A 27,653-nucleotide genomic window follows, 5' to 3' on the forward strand; every position below is an offset into this window, starting at 1 on the left:
TACCTAAGTATAATATACAATGGTGTCTGTAATCAGTAGTCAGTAGTGTGAGTGTTTTGCATGAATGTGATAATGCAGGGTGTTGAAAGGTTCCAAAGCAAACAACAACAAAAAAAAAAACCACCAAGAAAAACAACCAAATCTATAAAGGTGTCTGCATGGAGAGAGTCTCCTCCATGAATGGGGAAGTGGTGTATTTATCCTGGGAGACACCGGGCCCAGGTGTTTCCCATGTAGCTGACGACCCTCCCAACTCCGCCCACCAGCATCCTAATAAGGAAATAACAGAGAGAATACGGCAGACTTGGGCGAAGGCCTTGCCTGCATTATCATTGGACCCAACACAGAACTTACCACATGTGAAACGAAATGCAGCATATGCAGTATCTGAGTATTACTGCCACTTTCTTCCTATGAAGCAGTTTCTATTAAATTAGTGTTTTTGGACAGAACCTGCAGCTAGGATATGATTGTAGGCTAACCTGGGCTGGCTCCTCTGTTCCAAGATAATCAGGAACAGTCAGAGGTGGAGGCTACTGTGAGCCATTATGGCGGTGTTTGTAAAATGATGGGTAGACTCTGCACACAGAACTAGCTGGAGCTCGGCAGAATTATCACTGTTGGGCTTTGCAGTGGCCTCAGTGGTTTGCTGCTGCTGCTCATTGCTCTCCTTCTCCTTTGTTTGGGTACTTTGGCAAAGCCAATTTCTGATATCCATCGTGGCAGATTAGCTGATTCGAGCTAGCTAAATAGTCTGAGGCTAATACCACTAACACTTTTTACAGCTATAGCTAAGAGGGAAGCAGCTTCAACTGTAAACTGGTGCTTAACCTGTTAATCCTACCCCCTACTTTTTCGAACATTCTGTTAAAAATCGTGCAACATTTCAGCGCCCTGCTACTCATGCCAGGAATATAGTATATGCATATGATTAGTATGTGTGGATAGAAAACACTCAGACGTTTATAAAACTGGTTAAATCACGGCTGTGACTATAACAGAACGTGCGTTTCATCGAAAAGCGCAGGAAAATCTGATCACTGAAAATGGAAATATATATCCATGCGCGACTTGAACCCATTGATAAAGGTGAACCACATTTAATGGGGCTGAGGTTGCAATACCTACAGCTTCCACACGTTGTCTAGAGTCTTGTCATTTGCCTAGGCTTTGACATTTTTTCCAGACGGACAGCTAAAGAATATACTTCGCCTCGTGATCAATTTGATTGCTTATGAACGTTTAATAATACCTAAAGTTGCATTACAAAAGTATTTCGAAGTGTTTTGTGAAAGTTTATCGTCGACTTTTTTAATTTAAAAAAATGACGTTACGTTATAAGACGCTATTTTTCATAGATCGATATCTAGGCTATATATGGACCGATTTAATAATAAAAAAAGACCCAATAGTGATTATGGGACATCTAGGAGTGCCAACAAAGAAGATGGTCAAAGGTAATGAATGTTTTATATTTTATTTGTGCGGTTTGTGTAGCGACGACTATGCTAATTATTTTGTTTACGTCCCCTGCGGGTCTTTTGGGGTGTTACATGCTATCAGATAATAGCTTCTCATGCTTTCGCCGAAAAGCATTTTAAAAATCTGACTTGTTGCCTGGATTCACAACGAGTGTAGCTTTAATTCAATACCCTGCATGTGTATTTTAATGAACGTTTGAGTTTTATCTAGTACTATTAGCATTTAGCGTAGCACATTTGCATTTCCAGATGTCTAGATGGGACGCCTGCGTGCCAGGTAGGACCAAGAGGTTAAGAACAGCCCTTAGGGCCTCCCGGGTGGCACAGTGGTCTAAGGCACTGCATCGCAGTGCTAGCTGTGCCACCAGAGACTCTGGGTTCGAGCCCAGGCTCTGTCGCAGCTGGCTGTGACTGGGAGGCCCATGGGGCAACGCACAATCGGCCTAGCGTCGTCCGGGTTAGGGAGGGCTTGGCCGGCAGGGCTTGTCTCATCGCGCACTAGCGACCCATGTGGCGGGCCGGGCGCAGTGCACGCTGACCAGGTCACTAGGTGTACGGTGTTTCCTCAGAACATTGGTGCGGCTGGCTTCCGGGTTGGATGCACGCTGTGTTAAGAAGCAATGCGGCTAGGTTGTGTTTCGGAGGACGCATGGCTCTCAACCTTCGCCTCTCCTGAGCCCGTACGGGAGTTGTAACAATGAGACAAGACAGTAACGACTAACAATTGGATACCATGGAATTGGGGAGAAAAAAGGGGGTAAAAAAAAAAGAACGGCTTTAAGCAAAACATACCAAACATGTAAATAAAGCAGAGCGTTTGTGGTATATCGGCCATATACCACAAACCCCTGAGGTGCCTTATTGCTATTATAAACTGGTCACCAACATAAATAGAACAGTAAACAAGTATTTTTATTCATACCCGTGGTGTCTGATACAGTAAACACATGGCTCAAATGTTGTTTCAGCCACTCAGCATCCAGGACCCAAACTACCTGGTTTTTAATCTGTATTACACAGAAGCTTTAGCCATTACTCTATTATGTTGTGTTTGTTACCAACATGGCACTTATCATACAGACACATTTATATACTGATACTTATATTGGACAAGAAGGATTAGCTATGCAAATCACTGAATGTTTTGGTTTTTCTGTGTTCTTGGTCAGACTTGACATGTTTTGCCAGTCTAGTTCACAGCTTTGTAGAGGAGCACACCACTAGTGTGTGTATTGTATTATTCTGATTGACATTAGACACTGCTTACTCAACATCAGGTGCAGTAATGAGTTTATACTCTTTATTCATTATTTATCTCATGGAGACGACAAATTTTCACACGAGGGACCTAAATGTAATATATTATTGTAATTATTGTAGAATTACATTCCTAAATAAACATCATTAAATGTGTATGGTGCTCTTGGCTAGGTAATTTCTTTCACTTTTCAAATGCATATCTACTGAGGTTAAATTTCTAAAAAAAAAAACAGTTGTCTTCCAAGATTCAGTGTTGAGCTGATACATTGCACTGAGACAGTTGTATCTCTGATAAGAGAACCAGGACTCAGTGTGTGTGTTTGGTTGTGAACCAGATGACAGCACCAAACATCTGTGTGTGTGTGTCAGAGAGCGAGCTACTCCCCTCTATCACAAGGACACTCAATAACCCATGTCATACATAACATTGCATCTTCAGAAAGGCATAACACACACACACAAAGACAGAGGGACTCACAGAAGACCATTGGATTACTGAAGAGTGGTACGAAATGATATAGTCCTTTAATTCCAGCCATTTAGAAAGTCCTGCAGAGAGAGAACCCCACTACAGTCATGGGGTTACAGAGAGAGAGAGTGGAGGTATGTGTGTGTTTGTGTGTGTATATCTGTATGCATGTACATGTATGGTGTGTGTGTGTGTGTGTTATGCCTTTCTGAAGATACAGTGTAGTGTATCACATGGGCATGGGTTATGGGGAAGGTTGATCAGTCCGTTATACTTTCTAAACCTTGGTGTCGTCCCACCACTGAGTCTGTTCCTAACCCAACCCAGAGTTGCCCTAGTCAGCGCCTTCTATTTACAATATCCACCTATTCATTTATGTTCTAAATAGAAGATTCTGGCCCCAGTGATTCCCAAACACTGCAGCCTTTACAGCCATGCAGCCTCTCTCTTCGACTGCTCATTCACTCATCAAATCAACAACATCAAATCAACATACATCAGTTATTACTCAAAGCTAATTAAAGAGATGCTACTCTGTGGTGAGCCTGGCTCCTGATTTGTTACTATGTCTTGAGCTTGGCTCTTGATTGGTTAAGGCCACCTATGTTTGGGCCCCTGCCCTCAGTGAGGTTTGTGAGATTTTAGGCACCACGCTGTTCTGTTCATTAACTTAGCCGCTAATCTACCGCGGTTAGCGCTGAAGCTCTACTGGCCCGAGGCAAGAAAAAATAATTAACAAAAAAAGAAAAGAAAATGTGATAAACAATTACAAAAAACACCTTACTTATAGAATAAATATAGTATGTACAATTTGCTTTGTGTGCATCTAAAAATAAATAGACAAAGCATTCCTTCCCCTGAAGAAGTATTCACAACCTCTGACCCGTGCTGGGGCAGAACGCTGGCACAGGTTCACTAACATCCAGGCTTCTGCTTCAAGAATCCAGAGGACTTTCTAGAATAAAATCTTGGATACAGCTTCTAGAATCCAGAGGGTATAGATGATATAATCAAGGATACAGGTTTTAGAATCCAGAGGAAAGGTTCTAGAATAGAATCTTGGATACAGCTTCTAGAATCCAGAGGGTATAGATTATATAATCAAGGATACAGGTTTTAGAATCCAGAGGAAAGGTTCGAGAATAGAATCTTGGATACAGCTTCTAGAATCCAGAGGGTATAGATTATATAATCAAGGATACAGGTTTTAGAATCCAGAGGAAAGGTTCGAGAATAGAATCTTGGATACAGCTTCTAGAATCCAGAGGGTATAGATTATATAATCAAGGATACAGGTTTTAGAATCCAGAGGAAAGGTTCGAGAATAGAATCTTGGATACATTTTCTAGTATTCAGAAGGTATAGTAGATTCTACAACCAAAGATAAAGGTTCTAGAAAAAAGAAGATACAAGTTCTAGAATCTAGAAAACACAGGTCCTAGATCAGAATCTTGGATACAGGTTCTAGAATCTAGATGAAGGGAATGGTGAACAGAGAGGCGATCAGCACAGAGGCGATCAGCAACATGACATGTTGCACTGTCTCATATTCACACATATGACAATCTCTCCATCTGGTATCTATGTGTATACTACAGTACTTTCCACACAGTGACACTATAATCCACTGGGGCTGCCTCAATTATAGACATGACATAATCATTCTCTATGACCAACACACAAGATGACAGAAGGATTAGGAAAAATAATCAAGTTAAAGAAAAATCTAACAGACTCAACTTCTACTTTGTAAAATGGGTCACAAACCTAAGCAGGAAAAAATTATAATTTTAAAGAGAAGGAAACTTAATTCATAACACACAAGTTTTGCATATTCATATTATGTGCCCTGCACATGCATTCTGCTGGCCCCTTAAAATCATATAAATCTAACAAGCACCTGATAAGGAAACATCAGATGATACATGCATTTTAACATCAAGCTGGGCTCTGCTGCGTAGAGAATTAGTGTCTATACTGACAGTAGGTAGATGAGGGTTGGATAAGAGACCATTTTGAAGCATGGCGTCTATCTGTCAGATATTGTCGGGCAGCTGCACATTGTGTGTGACGTTGTGTGTTGTACCATGATAAAGAGAAAGGGAGAGAGAGAGACATGACATTTTGTTACACGATATCCCTAACAGAAAGATCGAGAGAGAGAGACATGACATTTTGTTACACGATATCCCTAACAGAAAGATCGAGAAAGAGAGACATGACATTTTGTTACACGATATCCCTAACAGAGAGAGAGAGAGAGACATGACATTTTGTTACATGATATCCCTAACAGAGAGAGAGAGAGAGAGAGAGAGAGAGAGAGAGAGACATGACATTTTGTTATATGATATCCCTAACAGAGAGAGAGAGAGAGAGACATGACATTTTGTTACATGATATCCCTAACAGAGAGAGAGAGAGAGAGAGAGAGACATGACATTTTGTTACATGATATCCCTAACAGAGAGAGAGAGAGAGAGAGACATGACATTTTGTTACATGATATCCCTAACAGAGAGAGAGAGAGAGAGACATGACATTTTGTTATATGATATCCCTAACAGAGAGAGAGAGAGAGAGACATGACATTTTGTTACATGATATCCCTAACAGAGAGAGAGAGAGAGAGAGAGAGACATGACATTTTGTTACATTATAACCCTAACAGAGAGAGAGAGAGAGAGACATGACATTTTGTTACACGATATCCTTAACAGAGAGAGAGAGAGAGAGAGAGAGAGAGAGAGAGAGAGAGATGACATTTTGTTACATGATATCCATAATGGTGGGAATATTGGCTTGACAAATCATCCTTCAACAAACTTCAATTTTTGATAATGTTCATCTCACATCAGTTGACATCCTGTCTTTCCTCACTAACCACTGAAGCCCAGTTAAGTCTTCCAATCAGAACACACCAAACAAGTGAAGCCATATTTTTTACAGATTCTCCTAATTTCTTGCGCTGGAAAACATGTCATACAATTTGGAGAGCAGATTTCACCTAGAAAGGCCTCTTTCTCAATAAGAGCTGTTTCTACCCTCTCTGCTCTCTCTGGCCTCCCAGTAAGGGGGAGGAGGCAACGAATACACATGAACATTTAAAAAAATATTATTTTCGTTTTCTCAGATTTATCAGGGGGTGCTGCAGCACCCTCAGCACCCCTACTTCCTGCAGCTATGTTTGTGCATAACCGTCATCCTGCCAGAAACTTCGGCAGGCCGGACAAACATAGAGACAGAAATTTGGGCTAAGTGTTTGTGTGCAAAAAAAGTAAACAAAGAAACAACAATCTAATTTAAGACATTTCACTATCATAGCCCTTTGGGGGGATTTAGGGGAGAACAAGGAAGTGTTGACACTTAGTTGTGGGGCGCTGCTGCCCCAGGGACCACTAAGGACAGGGTTGGTAAGAACTGGGCTGACTTTAATTCAAGAAACAACCCTCCAACTGAGTGTGAAACATGATTGTGTATAGAGGTTCCTGGCACCTGACCTTACGACCTGGCACCACGTTAGTGACCTCTGTCCACAGAATAGTTTAAAGTTGCCTCTCACTGCTGATATATGGTTAGGTATGTTTTCATCTCTCCCCAATGGTTCAGGTTAGGATTTGGGAAGGGTAAGCTGATCCAAGATCTGTGCTTAAAAAGCAACTTCTACCCAGAGATGTTAACACTTCCTGTTTCTGTTCAGGTTAGTGTTCAGATGTCTACTGACTGGGATGGAAGGTTGTTACCTAAGTGGATTCAGGTCTATACATTCTGATCCGGGTCCCTGTGCAGCATACCCCACCGAATCACTACTCTAAAGGCAAGGCAATGGGATGGTCATTTAAGGCCCTGTGCACTCTCCTTCATCAAACATTTTTCACATAGGGACCGATTCCGACTTAGGAAATGAATGCCTTTGATACGCAATTCTCAGTAGTTGGTATTCAGACTTACCTTATGCAGGTACGAAACGGGCTTTGCAGACGTGGTTCCCTTGAGCATGCTGAATACGTTTAATTAAACTGCTAAAAACCCTACCGCTAGTTGGCCAACAGATTTTCTTGTGCTCTTTTCAATCAATACGGTTTTCAGTACATTTGTCTTAAGACATTCCCTAAATACGGGGTATTTGAAATTTGAATTTTGTCAACCAACTCATTAGAATACATTGGTTCAGAATAAAGGATTCAATGAAGGAAAGCCATCTAAATACACTACCTGTCAAAGGTTTTAGAACACTTACTCATCCAAGGGTTTTTCTTTATTTTTACTATTTTCTACACTGTAGAATAATAGTGAAGACATTAAAACTACGAAATAACACATGGAATCATATAGTAACCAAAAATGTGTTACACAAATCAAAATATATTTTATATTGGAGATTCTTCAAAAAGCCACCCTTTGCCTTGATGACAGCTTTGCACACTGTTGGCATTCTCTCAACCAGCTTCACCTGGAATGCTTTTCCAACCGTCTTGAAGGAGTTCCCACATATGCTGAGCAATTGTTGGATGCTTTCCTTTCACGTGGTCTGACTCATCCAAAACCATCTCAAGTTGGTTGAGGTCGGTGGATTGTGGAGACCAGGTCATCTGATTCAGCACTCCATCACTCTTCTTCTTGGTCAAATAGCTCTTACACAGCATGGAGGTGTGTGTTGGGTTGTTGTCCTGTTGAAAAACAAATGATAGTCCCACTAAGCCCAAACCAGATGGGATGGTGTTTCGCTGCAGAGTGCTGTGGTAGCTATTTAAAGAAATGTTTAAAGTTCTTACATTTTCCTTGTTGACTGACATTCATGTCTTAAAGTAATGATGGACTGTTGTTTCTCTTTGCTTATTTGAGTTGTTCTTGCCATAATATGGACTTGGTCTTTTACCAAATAGGGCTATCTTCTGTATACCACCCCCACCTTGTCACAACACAATTGATTGGCTCAAACGCATTAAGAAGGAAATCAATTCCACAAATTAACTTTGACGAAGGCACACCTGTTAATTGAAATTTATTCCAGGTGACTACCTCATGAAGCTGGTTGAGAGAATGCCAAGAGTGTGCAAAGCTGTCATCAAGGCAAAGGGTGGGCTATCTGAAGAATCTCAAATCTCAAATATGTTTTGTTTAACACTTTTTTGGTAACTACATGATTCCATATGTGTTATTTCCTAGTTGTGATGTCTTCACTATTATTCTACAAAGTAGAAAATAGTAAAAATAAAGAAAAACCATTGAACGAGTAGGTCTTCTAAAACGTTTGACCGGAAGTGTATATGCATATTCGTCTCCTTTTCAGCACCAACTGATTTAGAAATACTGTGCTTGTGTAGATTATTTGGGCACATTTTAGGGTTAGGAAAGTATGTATGAATCATAAGGGGAAAAAATGGTTTGGAGAGCCTTTACACACTAAACATATTGATGAATCAAAAATACAGTAGTTTAATTTATCCTGAATCAAGTACAATCCATTAAATATTGGAAGGTGGCCTCCCGAGTGGCGTAGTGGTCTAAGGCAGTGCATCGCGATTCTAGCTGTGCCACTAGAGATCCTGGGTCGAGTCCAGGCTCTGTCGCAACCGGCCGTGACAATTGGCCCAGCATCGTCCGGGCTAGGGGAGGGTTTGGCCGGCAGGGATGTTCCTGTCCCATCGCACTCTAGCGACTCCTGTGGCGGGCAGGGCGCAATGCACGCTGACACGGTCGCCAGGTGTACGGTGTTTCCTATGACACATTGGTGCGGCTGGATTCTGGCTTAAGCGGGCATTGTGTCAAGGGTTGGCTTGTGTTTCGGGGGACGCACAGCTGTCAACCTTCGCCTCTCCGTACGGGAGTTGCAGCAATGGGACAAGACTGTAACTATCAATTGGATATCACAAAGTTGGGGAGAAAAAGTGGTAACATAAAAATAAATAAATAATTTAATAACAAATATTGGAACTGTATGACAATGGTCAAACTGCTACGTGTGGTCCGAGTTCCATAATGATTCAAATAGGCTACATGTCCCTAATTATTGGACAGCATTAACCTAATATGATCCAGTAATGCTACCCTCAGGAACAACTTCACAGACGTGACAGAGGAAAGAAAGTTAAACGGAATGGAATGATGCAAAGGGTAAGGTACAAATTGAAGAACTAACACTAAAGTGACAGTTATAAATGTATGTGGGTATTACTGATGGTGGCTCCCGATAGTGGCTAATATTTAACATGATACAAATTGTAAAATAAAATGGAGAAAAGCCAGGGCATATAATTAAAACATTTTAAAGCGCTTATATCAACTGGGCAGGTTCAGCCCTACAGAAGCCTAAAGCGTGGGTCTCCAAATTTCATCTACGCAAATTATGAGGGCACTGTCACAACTTCCGCCGAAGTCGGTCCCTCTCCTTATTCGGGCGGCGTTCAGCGGTCGACGTCACCGGCCTTCTAGCCATCGCCAATCCACTTTTCATTTTCCATTTGTTTTGTCTTTGTTTTACACACCTGGTTTCAATTCCCCAATTACATGTTCATTACTTAACCCTCTGTTTTCCCCATGGTTTTTGTGCGTGATTGTTTTATGTATGTTCGGTCCATTATTGTGGGCTCGGTATTACGTCATGTTATTGGAATATTTGAGTAAAGTTACTTGTGTTACTCATCTCTGCTGTCCTGCGCCTGACACCTCTGCACCAGCTACACCCAGACCATTACAGGCACACAATACAACTGTGGAATAACAGCACATCTATTTATAGCCTACTTCACAGTGGAAAAGGGGCCACAATACATGTCATGTTGATATGATTTTCAGTTTGGTTTCATATTCGTCTCCACGGATCATTAGGAAAAATCATCTAAAACAATTGCTGTGTGTATTTACAATCCCCTTCTCCAAATGGATTACTCATGTATCTAGATCTTATCTCCACTCTTATCAATTTACAATTTATAGTTATTGGAGAAAGCTGTTATTTCTATTGGAAAAAAGAAAGTAGACGCTTTTTCCACTTGGAACCGGCAGGTTCGCTCAATCTTACTCCTGGTTTCATCGCGCGTAAAGGTGGTGGAATCAAGTCAAGGTCAGAATACAGTGTCCTCCACCTCCACCACACCTTCATTTCTTAGATCTCCACCCTGAATGAATAGCGGGTGAATATCATGCTATTCTCATGCTTAAATTCAAGGTCAGAATACGCGTACAGAGAAAAGTGCATAAAAGGGGAATTCACTTCCATTTACAGGCGCTTAACTCGGATCGGAATCGGCCCCTTATCTCATCATTAATTCATCTCTTTATATATATATATATATAGCACTTGGTGATAAAGCATTCTAGGCTTGTGTGAGTTTTTTTGCTGTCTGTCTTCCCAAGTCTTTAAAATATATCTCATCTTTACAAATGTGGCCAACGTGACTGGCCCAAGGGAGAATGTCCCCATTGAAAATAATGAGGATTAATCTGCCCAAAGATAAAACAGATATAGATTCATATCAAATTCACTATTACCAATAATAATCAGAATCATTGTAGTAATAATAATAAAAAACAATAGTAGTAGAACTCTCTTATTTAGTCAAATAAAGAAAGAGTTGAGTCGTCTGAGACCCAGTGAGGGGAGGGGGGAGGAGGTTGGGTCAAAGGATCAGGGGTTAGGTCTGGGACTGAAAGTCATTCAGCTGTTCTGTGGTTCAGATGTCTAAAGGGAGATACTGTACAGTTCCGTTGTTCAGGTTGTTTCCGGTGTTCTGGTGTTGATGCCGTGTATGTATGCTGTCCAGGTGTGTGTGTGTTCAGTCTCCCACGTCGGTGTCTCTGTCTCCAATGAGCCAGAGGACATGGAAGCAGAGGGCCAGGAAGCCGGTCCCCAAAAGATCTCCCAGGGCCGTCAGGTAAGGAATAGAGAAGTTATCAGGGTTCATCCCCCTACTCCACATCCAGTGGACCATCCAGTCAGCCAGGTACAACAGGATCAACACCTAGAGACAGAGAGGGAGAGTTGTGAGGAGGAGGGGGGAGGGGGGTGGGTGTGAGTGAGTGGTGCGTGTGTGTGCGTGTACCTGCAGTAGAGCAGCTGCCATATAAAAGGCAATGAATGTGGATGTTAGAGTGGTGTGTCCTCCCTGCATGGAGTTGATAGTGTAGAGGAAGACCAGGTGACCTGGAGCGACCAGGAGGAAGAGCACCCGCGCCGAACGAGAGTTCACATCTGAGATAGGGGGGCAAGAAAGACGTGTTTACATAATAACACTCAACAAACCAACATTTTGCCTCCTTCACTCACGCCGCCAAACTTACCCTAGTAAAACTGACTATCCTACCGATCCTCGACTTCGGCGATGTCATCTACAAAATTGCTTCCAACACTCTACTCAGCAAACTGGATACAGTTTATCACAGTGCCATCCGTTTTGTCACTAAAGCACCTTATACCACCCACCACTGCGACTTGTACGCTCTAGTCGGCTGGCCCTCGCTACATATTCGTCGCCAGACCCACTGGCTCCAGGTCATCTACAAGTCCATGCTAGGTAAAGCTCCGACCTTATCTCAGTTCACTGGTCACGATGGCAACACCCATCCGTAGCACGCGCTCCAGCAGGTGTATCTCACTGATCATCCCTAAAGCCAACACCTCATTTGGCCGCCTTTAGTTCCAGTTCTCTGCTGCCTGTGACCGGAACGAATTGCAAAAATCGCTGAAGTTGGAGACTTTTATCTCCCTCACCAACTTCAAACATCTGCTATCTGAGCAGCTAACCGATCGCTGCAGCTGTACATAGCCTATCTGCAAATAGCCCACCCATTTTTACCTACCTCATCCCCATACTGTTTTTATTTATTTACTTTTCTGCTCTTTTGCACACCAATATCTCTACCTGTACATGACCATCTGATCATTTATCACTCCAGTGTTAATCTGCAAAATTGGTATTATTCGCCTACCTCATGCCTTTTGCACACATTGTATATAGACTCCCCCTTTTTTTTCCTACTGTGTTATTGACTTGTTAATTGTTTACTCCATGTGTAACTCTGTGTTGACTGCTCACACTGCTATGCTTTATATTGGCCAGGTCGCAGTTGCAAATGAGAACTTGTTCTCAACTAGCCTACCTGGTTAAATAAAGGTGAAATAAATAAAAATGTTGATTGCAATCTTGCATCAGTAAACATTTACCCTTAACATAAAACCAATCAATACTCACGTGTGCCAAAGAAGGAGGTGCAGGGAGTGGGGCATTTTCTGGGGTTGGGGTCAGGCTCTCCCATTGGGATACCGTTCATGTGCAGATAGGTGGAGATTCTACTGGCCTGCACTGCAACCAGGTTACCTCCCACACCTGGCAGAGCACATCACAGTACACGTATGAGACAGACAGGCATAGTCTATGAGGGGTCTCGTATCAGTGGTTGTGTATGAGTGGTTATGTGCTGGGTATTTCAATGCCAGGAGTCTCACCGTTGATAACAGGAGTGAAGACAGCCATACCAGCAAAGTTGGGGTTGGACACAGTCTTATCTAGGATCAGACCCCCAACACTAAGGAGAGCACAGAGGAGGGGAGGTGAGACACATGACAGACACGGGTGAGACAGAAGAGATGAGAGGTAGGAGAGACAGGTTAGAGAACAGTGACATAGATAAGAGGTGGGTGAGACAGGTTAGAGAACAGAGACACAGATGAGAGGTAGGTGAGACAAGTTGGAGAACAGACACAGATGAGGTAGGTGAGACAGGTTAGAGAACAGAGAAACAGATGAGAGGTAGGTGAGACAGGTTAGAGAACAGAGACACAGATGAGAGGTAGGTGAGACAGGTTAGAGAACGGAGACAGATGAGAGGTAGGTGAGACAAGTTAGAGAACAGAGACACAGATAAGAGGTAGGTGAGACAGGTTAGAGAACAGAGACAGATGAGAGGTAGGTGAGACAAGTTAGAGAACAGAGACACAGATAAGAGGTAGGTGAGACAGGTTAGAGAACAGAGGCACAGATGTGAGGTGGGTGAGACAGGTTAGAGAACAGATACACAGATGAGAGGTGGATGAGACAGGTTAGAGAACAGATACACAGATGAGAGATGGGTGAGACAGGTTAGAGAACAGTGACACAGATAAGAGGAAAGTTAGGCACAGAGAGAGGAGAGAAGGGGCGAGACACAAGAGACACAGGTGAGAGAGTGGCTCAACATAGGTCTTATACCTGCTGATTGCCATGGCGATGATGACAGGTTCCCAGCCTGAGTAGAGCACCTCTCTGGTGGACGGGATCCTCCGAGCGATCAGCACCCACAGAGGGGTCATTGCCACAAACACAGCACACACCAACGGGTTGGCATAGTCGTTAAACTCTATAAGAGAACACGAACACACACACAGGGGTTAACATCAACGCTATGCTATATAACACACACTTCATCAGCTCAATATAGAAACTCAGACTGGGTGTAAATGGGAAATCGTGAGTGTTTCCATGTACAGTGCCTTGCGAAAGTATTCGGCCCCCTTGAACTTTGCGACCTTTTGCCACATTTCAGGCTTCAAACAAAGATATAAAACTGTATTTTTTTTGTGAAGAATCAACAACAAGTGGGACACAATCATGAAGTGGAATGACATTTATTGGATATTTCAAACTTTTTTAACAAATCAAAAACTGAAAATTGGGCGTGTAAAATTATTCAGCCCCCTTAAGTTAATACTTTGTAGCACCACCTTTTGCTGCGATTACAGCTGTAAGTCGCTTGGGGTATGTCTCTATCAGTTTTGCACATCGATAGACTGACATTTTTTCCCATTCCTCCTTGCAAAACAGCTCGAGCTCAGTGAGGTTGGATGGAGAGCATTTGTGAACAGCAGTTTTCAGTTCTTTCCACAGATTCTCGATTGGATTCAGGTCTGGACTTTGACTTGGCCATTCTAACACCTGGATATGTTTATTTTTGAACCATTCCATTGTAGATTTTGCTTTATGTTTTGGATCATTGTCTTGTTGGAAGACAAATCTCCGTCCCAGTCTCAGGTCTTTGCAGACTCCATCAGGTTTTCTTCCAGAATGGTCCTGTATTTGGCTCCATCCATCTTCCCATCAACTTTAACCATCTTCCCTGTCCCTGCTGAAGAAAAGCAGCCCAAACCATGATGCTGCCACCACCATGGGGATTGCTTTTACGCCAAACATAATGTTTTGCATTGTTGCCAAAAAGTTCAATTTTGGTTTCATCTGACCAGAGCACCTTCTTCCACATGTTTGGTGTGTCTCCCAGGTGGCTTGTGGCAAACTTTAAACAACACATTTTATGGATATCTTTAAGAAATGTCTTTCTTCTTGCCACACTTCCATAAAGGCCAGATTTGTGCAATATACGACTGATTGTTGTCCTATGGACAGAGTCTCCCACCTCAGCTGTAGATCTCTGAAGTTCATCCAGAGTGATCATGGGCCTCTTGGCTGCATCTCTGATCAGTCTTCTCCTTGTATGAGCTGAAAGTTTAGAGGGACGGCCAGGTCTTGGTAGATTTGCAGTGGTCTGATACTCCTTCCATTTCAATATTATCGCTTGCACAGTGCTCCTTGGGATGTTTAAAGCTTGGGAAATCTTTTTGTATCCAAATCCGGCTTTAAACTTTTATAAGCATTTATATGGAGACTTGATTACACACAGGTGGATTGTATTTGTCACCATTAGTCATTTAGGTCAACATTGGATCATTCAGAGATCCTCACTGAACTTCTGGAGAGAGTTTGCTGCACTGAAAGTAAAGGGGCTGAATAATTTTGCACGCCCAATTTTTCAGTTTTTGATTTGTTAAAAAAGTTTGAAATATCCCACTTGTTGTTGATTCTTCACAAGAAATACAGTTTTATATCTTTATGTTTGAAGCCTGAAATGTGGCAAAAGGTTCAAAGTTCAAGGGGGCCGAATACTTTCGCAAGGCACTGTATTTATGTGTGGTCGTGGGGGCAATAAAAAACACCTTATTCTGAATCACATGCCGCAGAGTGTGGTGATGAGCTAACACTGGACGGCATACAGTGAGGGAAAAAAGTATTTGATCCCCTGCTGATTTTGTACGTTTGCCCACTGACAAAGAAATGATCAGTCTATCATTTTAATGGTAGGTTTATTTGAACAGTGAGAGACAAAAAAATCCAGAAAAATGCATGTCAAAAATGTTATAAATAGATTTGCATTTTAATGAGGGAAATAAGTATTTGACCCCTCTGCAAAACATGACTTGGAGGCAAAACCCTTGTTGGCAATCACAGAGGTCAGACGTTTCTTATATTTGGCCACCAGGTTTGCATACATCTCAGGAGGGATTTTGTCCCACTCCTCTTTGCAGATCTTTTCCAAGTCATTAAGGTTTCGAGGCTGACATTTGGCAACTCAAACCTTCAGCTCCCTCCACAGATTTTCTATGGGATTAAGGTCTGGAGACTGGCTAGGCCACTCCAGGACCTTAATGTGCTTCTTCTTGAGCCACTCCTTTGTTTCCTTGGCCGTGTGTTTTGGGTCGTTGTCTTGCTGGAATATCCATCCACGACCCATTTCCAATGCCCTGGCTGAAGGAAGGTGGTTCTCACCAAAGATTTGACGGTACATAGACCCATCCATCGTCCCTTTAATGCTGGGCTGATTCCTCACTGTTCTCATGATCTTTGCAACTCCACGAGGTGAGATCTTGCATGGAGCCCCAAGCCGAGGGAGATTGACAGTTCTTTTGTGTTTCTTCCATTTGCAAATAATCGCACCAACTGTTGTCACCTTCTCACCAAGCTGCTTGGCGATGGTCGTGTAGCCCATTCCAGCCTTGTGCAGGACTACAATCTTGTCCCTGACATCCTTGGAGAGCTCTTTGGTCTTGGCCATGGTGGAGAGTTTGGAATCTGATTGATTGCTACTGTGGACAGGTGTCTTTTATACAGGTAAAACACTGAGATTAGGAGCACTCCCTTTAAGTGTGTGCTCCGAATCTCAGCTCGTTACCTGTATAAAAGACACCTGGGAGCCAGAAATCTTTCTGATTGAGAGGGGTCAAATACTTATTTCACTCATTAAAATGCAAATCCATTTATAACATTTTTAAAATGCGTTTTTTTCTGGATTTTTGTTGTTATTCTGTTCAAATAAACCTTCCATTAAAATTATAGACTGATCATTTCTTTGTCAGTGGGCAAACGTACAAAATCAGCAGGGGATCAAATACTTTTTTCCCTCACTGTAGCTATGGGATCACACAGTCAGACATACATCCCCTACCACTGTGAGGTTAGTGGTGGAGCCAAACCTCAAGTAGGCCTATGTTAAAATAAGATCCTTACTTTAAGAGTCTAGCAGTTATTAAGGGGTGAGTTAAAGTGTTTCTAATGGGACTTTTACTGCCACACTCACACCCTGGGGTGAGACAGATAGGTGTAAAGCTGGAGTGGGGAACTCCAGTCCTTGAGGGCCTGATTGGTGTCACACTTTTTCTCCATTCCTAGCAAACACAGCCGATTAATCAAACTGCATTCTAAACTGAAGATCATGATTAGGTGATTATTGGAGTCAGGTGTGTTTGCTGGGGAAAAACTGTTACACCAATCAGGCCCTCGACGACTGGAGTTGCACACCCCTGGTGTAACGTAAAGTGGGTGTTTGTGATGAGTGTGTTTGAGTGTGTGTGTATCTGTATCTCAAGCATAGCGATACTATGCACTATATATACACATGTTCTATTTAATTCTGAGATCACAAGTGTGTGTTTGTGTGTCTGTGTTTGTATCTGTATCACAAGTGTGTGTGTGTGTTTCTGTATCATTTGTGTGTGTTTGTGTGTGTGTGTGTGTGTGTCGTACCTAGCTCCTTGTACAATCCTGTGCTGATGCCAGCCAGCAGAGAGAGGGTGATCAGGTCTCCCAGACTGGCAGCGATGGGCGTGGCCACGTTGTCAGGGTTGATGCCCACCTTCCTGGCTGCAATGATCACACCAATCATAATGATCCCTGCAGACAGAAAGAGGGGCTTAATGTTAAACCCACCAATCATAATCAGTTTAGAATTTGTAACATAAACTCAGCAAAAAAAGAAATGTCTCTTTTTCAGGACCCTGTCTTTCAAAGATAATTTGTAAAAATCCAAATAACTTCACAGATCTTCTTTGTAAAGGGTTTAAACTCTGTTTCTCCTGCTTGTTCAATGAACCATAAACAATTAATAAACATGCACCTGTGGAACGGTCGTTAAGACACTAACAGTTTACAGACGGTGGGCAATTAAGGTCACAGTTATGAAAACTTAGGACACTAAAGAAGCCGTTCTACTGACTCTGAAAAACACCAAAAGAAAGATGCCCAGGGTCCCTGCTCATCTGTGTGAACGTGCTTTAGGCATGCCACAAGGAGGCATGAGGACTGCAGATGTGGCCAAGGGCAATAAATTGCAATGTCTGTACTGTGAGACGCCTAAGACAGCGCTACAGGGAGACAGGACGGACAGCTGATCGTCCTCGCAGTGGCAGACCACGTGTAACAACACCTGCACAGGATCGGTACATCCGAATATCACATCTGCGGAACAGGTACAGGATGGCAATAACAACTGCCCGAGTTACACCAGGAACGCACAAACACATGCTGAGAGAGGCTGGACTGAAGGCTTGTAGGCCTGTTGTAAGGCAGGTCCTCACCAGACATTACCGGCAACAACGTCGCCTATTGGCACAAACCCACCGTCGCTGGACCAGACAGGACTGGCAAAAAGTGCTCTTCACTGACGAGTCGCAGTTTTGTCTCACCAGGGGTGATGGTCGGATTCAAGATTATCGTCGAAGGAATGAGCGTTACACCAAGGCCTGTACTCTGGAACGGGATCGATTTGGAGGTGGAGGGTCCGTCATGGTCCGGGGCGGTGTGTCATCGGACTGAGCTTGTTGTCAATGCAGGCAATCTCAACCCTGTGCGTTACAGGGAAGACATCCTCCTCCCTCATGTGGTACCCTTCCTGCAGGCTCATCCTGACATGACACTCCAGCATGACAATGACACCAGCCATACTGCTCGTTCTGTGCCTGATTTCCTGCAAGACAGGAATGTCAGTGTTCTGCCATGGCCAGCGAAGAGCCCGAATCTCAATCCCATTGAGCACGTCTGGGACCAGTTGGATCAGAGGGTGAGGGCTAGGGCCATTCCCCCCATAAATGTCCGGGAACTTGCAGGTGCCTTGATGGAAGATTGGGGTAACATCTCACAGCAAGAACTGGCAAATCTGGTGCAGTCCATGAGGAGGAGATGCACTGCAGTACTTAATGCAGCTGGTGGCCACACCAGATACTGAGTGTTACTTTTGATTTTGACCCCCCCTTTGTTCAGTGACTCATTATTCAATTTTTTGTTCGTCACATGTCTGTGGAACTTGTTTAGTTTGTCTCAGTTGTTGAATCTTGTTATGTTCATACAAATATTTACACATGTTAAGTTTGCTGAAATTAAATGCAGTTGACAGTGAGAGGACGTTTCCTTTTTTGCTGAGTTGATATTATCCATTTTCCTCTGTCAAATCGTATCTAGGGTTACCATGTGCCTATGAATAATTACAGTCTGAAAAACGTGAATCAGTATTAAAGATTATTGTCTCCTATCCTCCTAGTGGTACCTAGTATCAGAGAGGCGATGAATGCGGTAGCCACACTGGAGGCACACAGCAAGATAGCATGTCCCAGTCTAAAGTTCCCCTCTGGGATCCAGCCAAAGATCACTGCTGCGATGGATGCCAGGAACCCTACTACTGTGGCCTGGACCTAGGAGGCAGAGAAAGGGAGGGAAGGGTTACTGTAAACTGTAGTGTGTGTGCGTGTGTGTGTGTGTGTCAGTTTCCTGTAACCCCCTGGTGAGCTGACCCAGCACGCAGGGATCCATCTAGCAGGTTACGTGACTGTTGGGGATCCAAAGTCTGGGGTTGAGGGGTTCCATGAACCACAGATTCATCACTTTTACATCTGACACTGTTCATGTATGGTAACACAATGATTGGGCATATTTTGTTTTATATCTGTGACCTGTTTTGTTTGGGAATATGTTGAATGTTGTTCTGTGTTCCCCAGTGTTCCATCCAGGTATTATGGGATGTTCCATAGTGTTTCGTACCTGGATGAGGGCGAGGTTTCCAACGATCATCTTCCACATGTCCTTGGCTGAGTCCATCTGACCAACATTAGCCTGCACAGAGAGACACACACAGAAGACCATAAGAGACCACGACCAGAACACAACTATAACACAACCACAACACAACTATAACACAACTATAATACAACCATAACACAACAATAACACAACCATAACACAACCATAACACAACTATAACACAGGAGACCATAAGACCATGAGTCCACGACCACAACACAACCATAACACAACTAGAAAACAGGAGACCATGGAGTCCACAACCACAACCATAACACAACCACAACACAACCATAACACAACTATAACACAGGAGACCATGAGACCATGACCGCAACACAACTATAACACAGGAGACCATGAGACCATGAGTCCACGACCACGACCACAACACAACTATAACACAGGAAACCATGAGACCATGACCACAACACAACCATAACACAACTATAACACAGGAGACCATGAGACCATGACCACAACACAACCATAACACAACTATAACACAGGAGACCATGAGACCATGAGTCCACGACCACAACACAACCATAACACAACTATAACACAGGAAACCATGAGACCATGACCACAACACAACCATAACACAACTATAACACAGGAGACCATGAGACCATGAGTCCACGACCACAACACAACCATAACACAACTATTACACATAAGACCATGAGTCCACGACCACAACACAACCATAACACAACTATAACACAGGAGACCATGAGACCATGAGTCCACGACCACAACACAACCATAACACAACTATAACACAGGAGACCATGAGACCATGACCACAACACAACCATAACACAACTATAACACAGGAGACCATGAGACCATGAGTCCACGACCACAACACAACCATAACACAACTATAACACAGGAGACCATGAGACCATGACCACAACACAACCATAACACAACTATAACACAGGAGACCATGAGTCCACGACCACAACACACTACCATCTGACTGGCCACGGTTTGAATCCAGAAAAGGTAACCAGAATCATGATGTTTCAAAAACATAGAATGTGTTCGCCTGAGTGTGAAAGTGTACATGAACACGTGTGTGTTTGAGTATGTGTGTGTGTCAATGTGTGTGTGTGTGTGCGCTGTGCCATTGGCCCTGGCTTCTATCAGAACAATCAGGGGTCAGTTCTCTGGACAAAGGAGCTCTGGAGTTCTGACCCCTTCACCCTGTGGCCGACTCCAATTATCTCATCTCTCTCCACACACACACACACACACACACACACACACACACACACACACACACACACACACACACACACACACACACACACACACACACACACACACAGCTAACCTTGTGGGGACACACAATTCAGTCCCATTCAAAATCCTATTTTCCTTAACCCCTAACCCTAACCCATACTCTTACCCTAACCTTAACCCTAGCTCCTAAGATTGGACTAAGAAGCATTATCAATGGAGGATCTCAAATGAAAATACTTCCCCGTCCAAGACTAGGCTTAATGTGTCGGGGAAAAGGCCCTTAGAGCTGTAGCAGGACAGGTGTGTATGTGTGTGTGTAGCAGAGAGCTGATAGAGGAAGACTGAGTCAGTGGCTGTGTTTGAAACCCATCTCTCTTTACTTCCTCTCATTCACGGATCCTTCCATTGATTACCCAGTTATGTAGGAAACAAGATGACATGATGTAAAAGTGATCGTTACAGTAGATGCTCTTTACAGATGTGTTACACAACTATACATACAACTGGATGAGCTATGCAAATGAATTAATATCATATTAGATCTGTGATTAGGCTACTTCTCTGAAAGGCAGAAGGAAGGATGCTTTTTCTAAGTATTCAAACAGGGTGAAATGCTGAGTATCTTCTCCCCCCCACCCCCAACACTACATCAAGCTCTAGTGACTAGCCACATGACTGCCAAAAACAGAGAGAATGCTTTGGAAGGAGAGAAAAGAACATGTTTGAAGGAGAGAGCAGAGAGCAAGAGTGAGAGTGAGTATATATATATATAGAGAGAGAGAGAGAGAGAGAGAGAGAGAGAGAGAGGGAGAGAGAGGGAGGAGAGGGAGAGGGAGAGGGAGAGGGAGGGGAGAGAGAGGCAGAGGGAGAGGGAGAGAGGGAGAGGGAGAGGGGGAGAGGGGGAGAGGGAGAGGGAGAGGGAGGGTTTGAATGGAGAAGTTGGCTCAGAACCAGACCACATTGGCATCTAGGTCTCAGCTTGAGCTTCTGTTCCCAATGGGAACACACATATGGGGCTAGTACTAAACACTACTGCCACTCATGTGATCCTGATTCAGTTACAGCAACTCTGCCTCAGTATCAGCAGTATTTTTATTTGTGTGTGCCTGTGAGTATCCGAGTGTGTGTGTGGCAGAGAGTTAATAAGAGGAAGACTGAGTCAGCAGCTGTTTTTCAAACCCATCTCTCCTTCCTTCCTCTCTTCCACTAATCCTTGCATTGATTACCCAGCTATGTAAAAAAAGACAAACAGATGACATAATGCAGTAAGCTGGCTCTCAACACTATGTGTTAGCTAATGCGATTATGCCTGCCTGCAGTCATTCACTAAATATGATTATTCCAATACTTATAGTCAATTAGGGTCACAAACAAGGATCATAGAGAGTTACAAAAACAAATGTTTGTAAGAAGGAAAAAGAGGGAGGGAGAGAGATAGAGGGGCAGAAAGAGAGACAGAAAGAAAAGAGAGAGAGAGAGAGAGAGAGAGAGAGAGAGAAAGAAAGAAAGAAAGAAAGAAAGAAAGAAAGAAAGAAAGAAAGAAAGAAAGAAAGAAAGAAAGAAAGAAAGAAAGAAAGAAAGAAAGAAAGAAAGAAAAAATTATACTAGCCTCATTTCCTCTCCTATTCTTTAAACAAAGATGACAAGTTACAGCAGACCAAAATAACAAGCAATTCAAGGAGAAGCGTGTTCATGTGTATGGCATTCTGCCTTAGCCCCTGGCGGTTCTTTTTTATTTGATAAGTGCATTAGGAAACTTACAGTGGGCTTAATCTGCTGATAATTAGTAATGCCATGGAAAGAAACGTGGCCGACCGGGGCCAGCCAAGATCCTCAAAGAAAAATAATAACTCTGGGATATACAGGGAGTCTATCATACCATACATATTACATACTCAGGTCACCTGCCACACAATACACACTAAGCTCCCTTGTCATCAAGCCTCAGCAAAGAAACAGCCTCGACAAGGAAACAGCCAGGAAACGCAATGGAGAAGCTTCTCATCCTGGAACGGGGTACGTATACCCACCACAGTAATATCAATAAACACATGCGGGGGCCATGATTTCTTAAGAAACCCTATAATGAATTGCGTACTACGTCATACTGTATATGTGCAGATATGTGCACCACATCATTGCTCTCTCTCGCTCTCACTCAACTGTTTGTGCATCTTGCTAGCTGTCACTCAAATGCAGATGGGCTGAACCTCATTCACTGGAACTTCAATTGCTAAGGGCCCATGTGGTGTAAAATGGCACTGTACATCTTCCAGTAAACAGTTGCTTTCAAACTAGGGATTGTGTTGCTAATTGACATAAAAACAGTAATTCTGCTCATAGACACATCCTGTCCAAAGCGGGAGGTTTAAAAATGACTCACTAGTCGCCAAAGTTCCGGTGCATGTCTTTAATAATCAGGACAGGAAAGAACTGGAAAAGCTTATCACATTCTGCTGTGTTTGTCAGACTGTTTTCCCACAAGCCAATGGAAGGAATGTGTGGATTGGTGTACTTAAGAGCAGCAGTGGACTAATTCGCATTTAGCACCACATAGCTCCAGGGATAGGAGGCTAGGCTAGCTAGCGCCTCCTGTTAACAACACCAGTGTCCCAATGACCCCTCTGCCTGCTGCCTACAATGGACAATAGTGTTGTGTTGTTCTAATGGTGTGGTTAGCTGAGTGTTAGCTCATGATCTAAGAGCCTAATAGAGATTTAAACACTTGCCTGGTGGCAGGTACAACAGACCCATGGCGTTAAACTTTGAGCAAAATCAGAGAAATCAGTTTAAACCAGAGAAATAACAGGAAAGCTGGGATCTGTTACGGTTAGTTAGCCTGTCAAATGTCTTACGAAACCAGAAACATACAGTACAAAACTCAACTGACTAAAGTCTAGCGAGAAAATGCAAACAACACTTGGTTGTCAGGTTGGTAAGTGTTGTTGTTGATAAAGTGTATGTGTGAGATATTCAGCCTTTCTGAAAATATTTTCCCATTGACACAATTCTTCAGACATTGTTACGTCTGGAGAGGAGACCGGTCAACAAGTGCCCAAACTGATTACACACTCCCATACACCTAGGGCAGGTTGACGCTGGATCAGATAGCTGTGTTGGATCAGTAGAGCAGGGGAGTGGAATGTTGGCTTGAGGTCAGGTCACAACCCAAGATAAATAACATTGAGCAATCATGACCTCTGACTTTTGACTGTTGACCAATCACTTGAGAGGTTCCAAGTGAGTGATTAAAATAACAAACTTTTCCCTGAATGAGTAAAAACCCTTTTGGAATCTAGTCACCACTGAGCATTATTTTGTTTTCCATGGGGTTCTAGATACATCAAATAGAATGGAACAATTGATTACGTTTCCATGACAACACTGACAAAGCTCTTTCAGACACTGAGGTGAGTGTGAACCCCTGTCTCTTGTTAAGACACGTGATTAGTGCTTGTTCACCTGTAGCCCACCTGCAGGCCCCTGTTAGTCAAACACTCTACAGTCATGGCCAAAAGTTTTGAGAATGACACAAATATTAATTTTCACAAAGTCTGCTGCCTCCGTTTGTATGATGGCAATTTGCATATACTCCAGAATGTTATGGAGAGTGATCAGATGAATTGAAATTAATTGCAAAGTCCCTCTTTGCCATGCAAATGAACTGATCCCCCCCCCCCCCAAAACATTCCACTGCATTTCAGCCCTGCCACAAAAGGACCAGCTGACATCATGTCAGTGATTCTCTCGTTAACACAGGTGTGAGTGTTGACGAGGACAAGGCTGGAGATCACTCTGTCATGCAGATTGAGTTTGAATAACAGACTGGAAGCTTCAAAAGGAGGGTGGTGCTTGGAATCATTGTTTTTCCTCTGTCAACCATGTTTACCTGCAAGGAAACACGTGCCGTCATCATTGTTTTGTACAAAAGGGCTTCACAGGCAAGGATATTGCTGCCAGTAAGATTGCACCTAAATCAACCATTTATCGGATCATGAAGAACTTCAAGAAGAATGGTTCAATTGTTATGAAGAAGGCTTCAGGGCGCCCAAGAAAGTCCAGCAAGCGCCAGGACTGTCTCCAGAAGTTGATTCAGCTGCGGGATCGGGGCACCACCAGTACAGAGCTTGCTCAGGAATGGTCCTTCTGTAGCTCAGTTGGTAGAGCATGGCGCTTGTAACGCCAGGGTAGTGGGTTCGATCCCCGGGACCACCCATACGTAGAATGTATGCACACATGACTGTAAGTCGCTTTGGATAAAAGCGTCTGCTAAATGGCATATATATATATCATATATATATAATGGCAGCAGGAAGGTGTGAGTGCATCTGCACGCACAGTGAGGCGAAGACTTTTGGAGGATGGCCTGGTGTCAAGAAGGGCAGCAAAGAAGCCTCTTCTCTCCAGGAATAACATCAGGAACAGACTGATATTCTGCAAAAGGTACAGGGATTGGACTGCTGAGGACTGGGGTAAAGTCAGTTTCTCTGATGAATCCCCTTTCCGATTGTTTGGGGCATACGGAAAAAAGCTTGTCCGGAGAAGACAAGGTGAGCGCTACCATCAGTCCTGTGTCATGCCAACATTAAAGCATCCTGAGACCATTCATGTGTGGGGTTGCTTCTCAGCCAAGGGAGTGGCTCACTCACAATTTTGCCTAAGAACACAGCCATGACTAAAAAGATTGGTACCAACACATCCTCCGAGAGCAACTTCTCCCAACCATCCAGGAACAGTTTGGTGACGAACAATGCCTTTTCCAGCATGATGGAGCACCTTGCCATAAGGCAAAAGTGATAACTAAGTGGCTCAGGGAACAAAACATCGATATTTTGGGTCCATGGCCAGGAAACTCCCCAGACCTTAATCTCATTGAGAACTTGTGGTCAATCCTCAAGAGGCAGGTTGACAAACAAAAACCCACAAATTTTTACAAACTCCAAGCATTGGTTATGCAAGAATGGTCTGCCATCAGTCAGGATGTGGCCCAGACGTTAATTGACAGCATGCCAAGGCGGATTGCAGTGGTCTTGAAAAAGAAGGGTCAACACTGCAAATATTGGCTCTTTGCATCAACTTCATGTAATTGTCAATAAAAGCCTTAGACACTTATGAAATGCTTGTAATTATACTTCAGTATTCCATAGTAACATCTGACAAAAATATCTAAAGACACTGAAAACTTTGTGGAAATTAATATTTGTGTCATTCTCAAAACTTTTTGCCACAACTGTATTGTTAAAACCAGTGGGTCTGATTAATCTGGCAAGAACATTATGATAATGTTATGGTTTCTAGTGTTACACTCTGCTGCACCTGATTAATCTGACAAGAACATTATGATAATGTTATGGTTTCTAGTGTTACACTCTGCTGCACCTGATTAATCTGACAAGATCATTATGATAATGTTATGGTTTCTAGTGTTACACTCTGCTGCACCTGATTAATCTGACAAGATCATTATGATAATGTTATGGTTTCTAGTGTTACACTCTGCTGCACCTGATTAATCTGACAAGAACATTATGATAATGTTATGGTTTCTAGTGTTACACTCTGCTGCACCTGATTAATCTGGCAAGAACTCTGCTGCACCTGATTAATCATTGATAATGTTATGGTTTCTGTTACACTCTGCACCTGATTAGTGATCATTATGATAATGTTATGGTTTCTAGTGTTACACTCTGCTGCACCTGATTAATCTGACAAGAACATTATGATAATGTTATGGTTTCTAGTGTTACACTCTGCTGCACCTGATTAATCTGACAAGAACATTATGATAATGTTATGGTTTCTAGTGTTACACTCTGCTGCACATGATTAATCTGGCAAGAACATTATGATAATGTTATGGTTTCTAGTGTTACACTCTGCTGCACCTGATTAATCTGACAAGATCATTATGATAATGTTATGGTTTCTAGTGTTACACTCTGCTGCACCTGATTAATCTGGCAAGAACATTATGATAATGTTATGGTTTCTAGTGTTACACTCTGCTGCACCTGATTAATCTGGCAAGAACATTATGATAATGTTATGGTTTCTAGTGTTACACTCTGCTGCACCTGATTAATCTGACAAGAACATTATGATAATGTTATGGTTTCTAGTGTTACACTCTGCTGCACCTGATTAATCTGACAAGAACATTATGATAATGTTATGGTTTCTAGTGTTACACTCTGCTGCGCCTGATTAATCTGACAAGAACATTATGATAATGTTATGGTTTCTAGTGTTACACTCTGCTGCGCCTGATTAATCTGACAAGAACATTATGATAATGTTATGGTTTCTAGTGTTACACTCTGCTGCGCCTGATTAATCCAAACAGTATAGCAACACAATGGTTGCCAAATGTAGAGACCACAACAAAACACACTCACTGCTGTTGATAGTCTGGAGGCCAATGTCATCTCCAGGTTGCCCTTTAACCCCAGCAGCGCCGGGACCAGGATGAAGACCTCTGTCACCTCCGTAAACACCGTCCAGTGCTGCAACACAACAACACACAATTACACAACTACACACAACACAATACCAGGTGTGTATTCATGGATTCCAAGGGAAGCCAGGCTTCCCCAAAAATGTGATCATTAAAACCATTTTTATTATATAACAACTTATTTTTCGTCTCTCTGTCTTTTCATAATTGTCCTTCAATTCTCACCGGAGAAATCATCCGAGCGAGGGAAACAGCGCCCCGCTATCTCAGTATGTGTAGACCAAGTATATGATGCTGTCTCGACAAAAATAGTATGACATGTTGCCACCGTAGCATTTCATTAATTGATTCCAGCATTTGACCTTCATTCATAAAAAAATATATAAAATAATTATCCAATCAGTGTTGAGCTGAGCTCAACTGTGGGTGGTCCTGGCGCAGCTAACTTAACGGGTTCATGATAAATCAGGGAAGTTAGGGGCCTGGCAAGTGTGTACTATTGTTTGACAGTCATAGACCATTTTGGCAACATAAAAGAGAGGACAATTGCTTTGGAGTTCATCCAGTCTAGTTGATAG

At 42.8% G+C, this 27,653-nt stretch overlaps 1 protein-coding gene across 1 annotated transcript in view; it reads right to left on the bottom strand.

Moving 5' to 3' along the window:
• Positions 1-3,243: 3,243 nt before the first annotated feature.
• The window catches only part of LOC118388507 (solute carrier family 41 member 1), a 44,712-nt gene continuing 20,302 nt past the window's right edge, over positions 3,244-27,653 (bottom strand). Inside the window, exons 3-11 of the mRNA XM_035777668.2 lie at positions 27,017-27,124; positions 19,326-19,397; positions 18,835-18,979; positions 17,040-17,186; positions 13,401-13,548; positions 12,659-12,738; positions 12,405-12,539; positions 11,256-11,404; positions 3,244-11,174 (exon numbers count right to left, since the gene is read on the bottom strand). Of these exons, the coding sequence (XP_035633561.2) occupies positions 10,989-11,174; positions 11,256-11,404; positions 12,405-12,539; positions 12,659-12,738; positions 13,401-13,548; positions 17,040-17,186; positions 18,835-18,979; positions 19,326-19,397; positions 27,017-27,124 (1,170 nt within the window). The 3' untranslated portion in view covers positions 3,244-10,988. The remainder of the gene's footprint in view (positions 11,175-11,255; positions 11,405-12,404; positions 12,540-12,658; positions 12,739-13,400; positions 13,549-17,039; positions 17,187-18,834; positions 18,980-19,325; positions 19,398-27,016; positions 27,125-27,653) is intronic.

This window comes from Oncorhynchus keta, chromosome 10 (genome assembly GCF_023373465.1).
Source record: "Oncorhynchus keta strain PuntledgeMale-10-30-2019 chromosome 10, Oket_V2, whole genome shotgun sequence".
Classification (NCBI taxonomy): domain Eukaryota; kingdom Metazoa; phylum Chordata; class Actinopteri; order Salmoniformes; family Salmonidae; genus Oncorhynchus; species Oncorhynchus keta.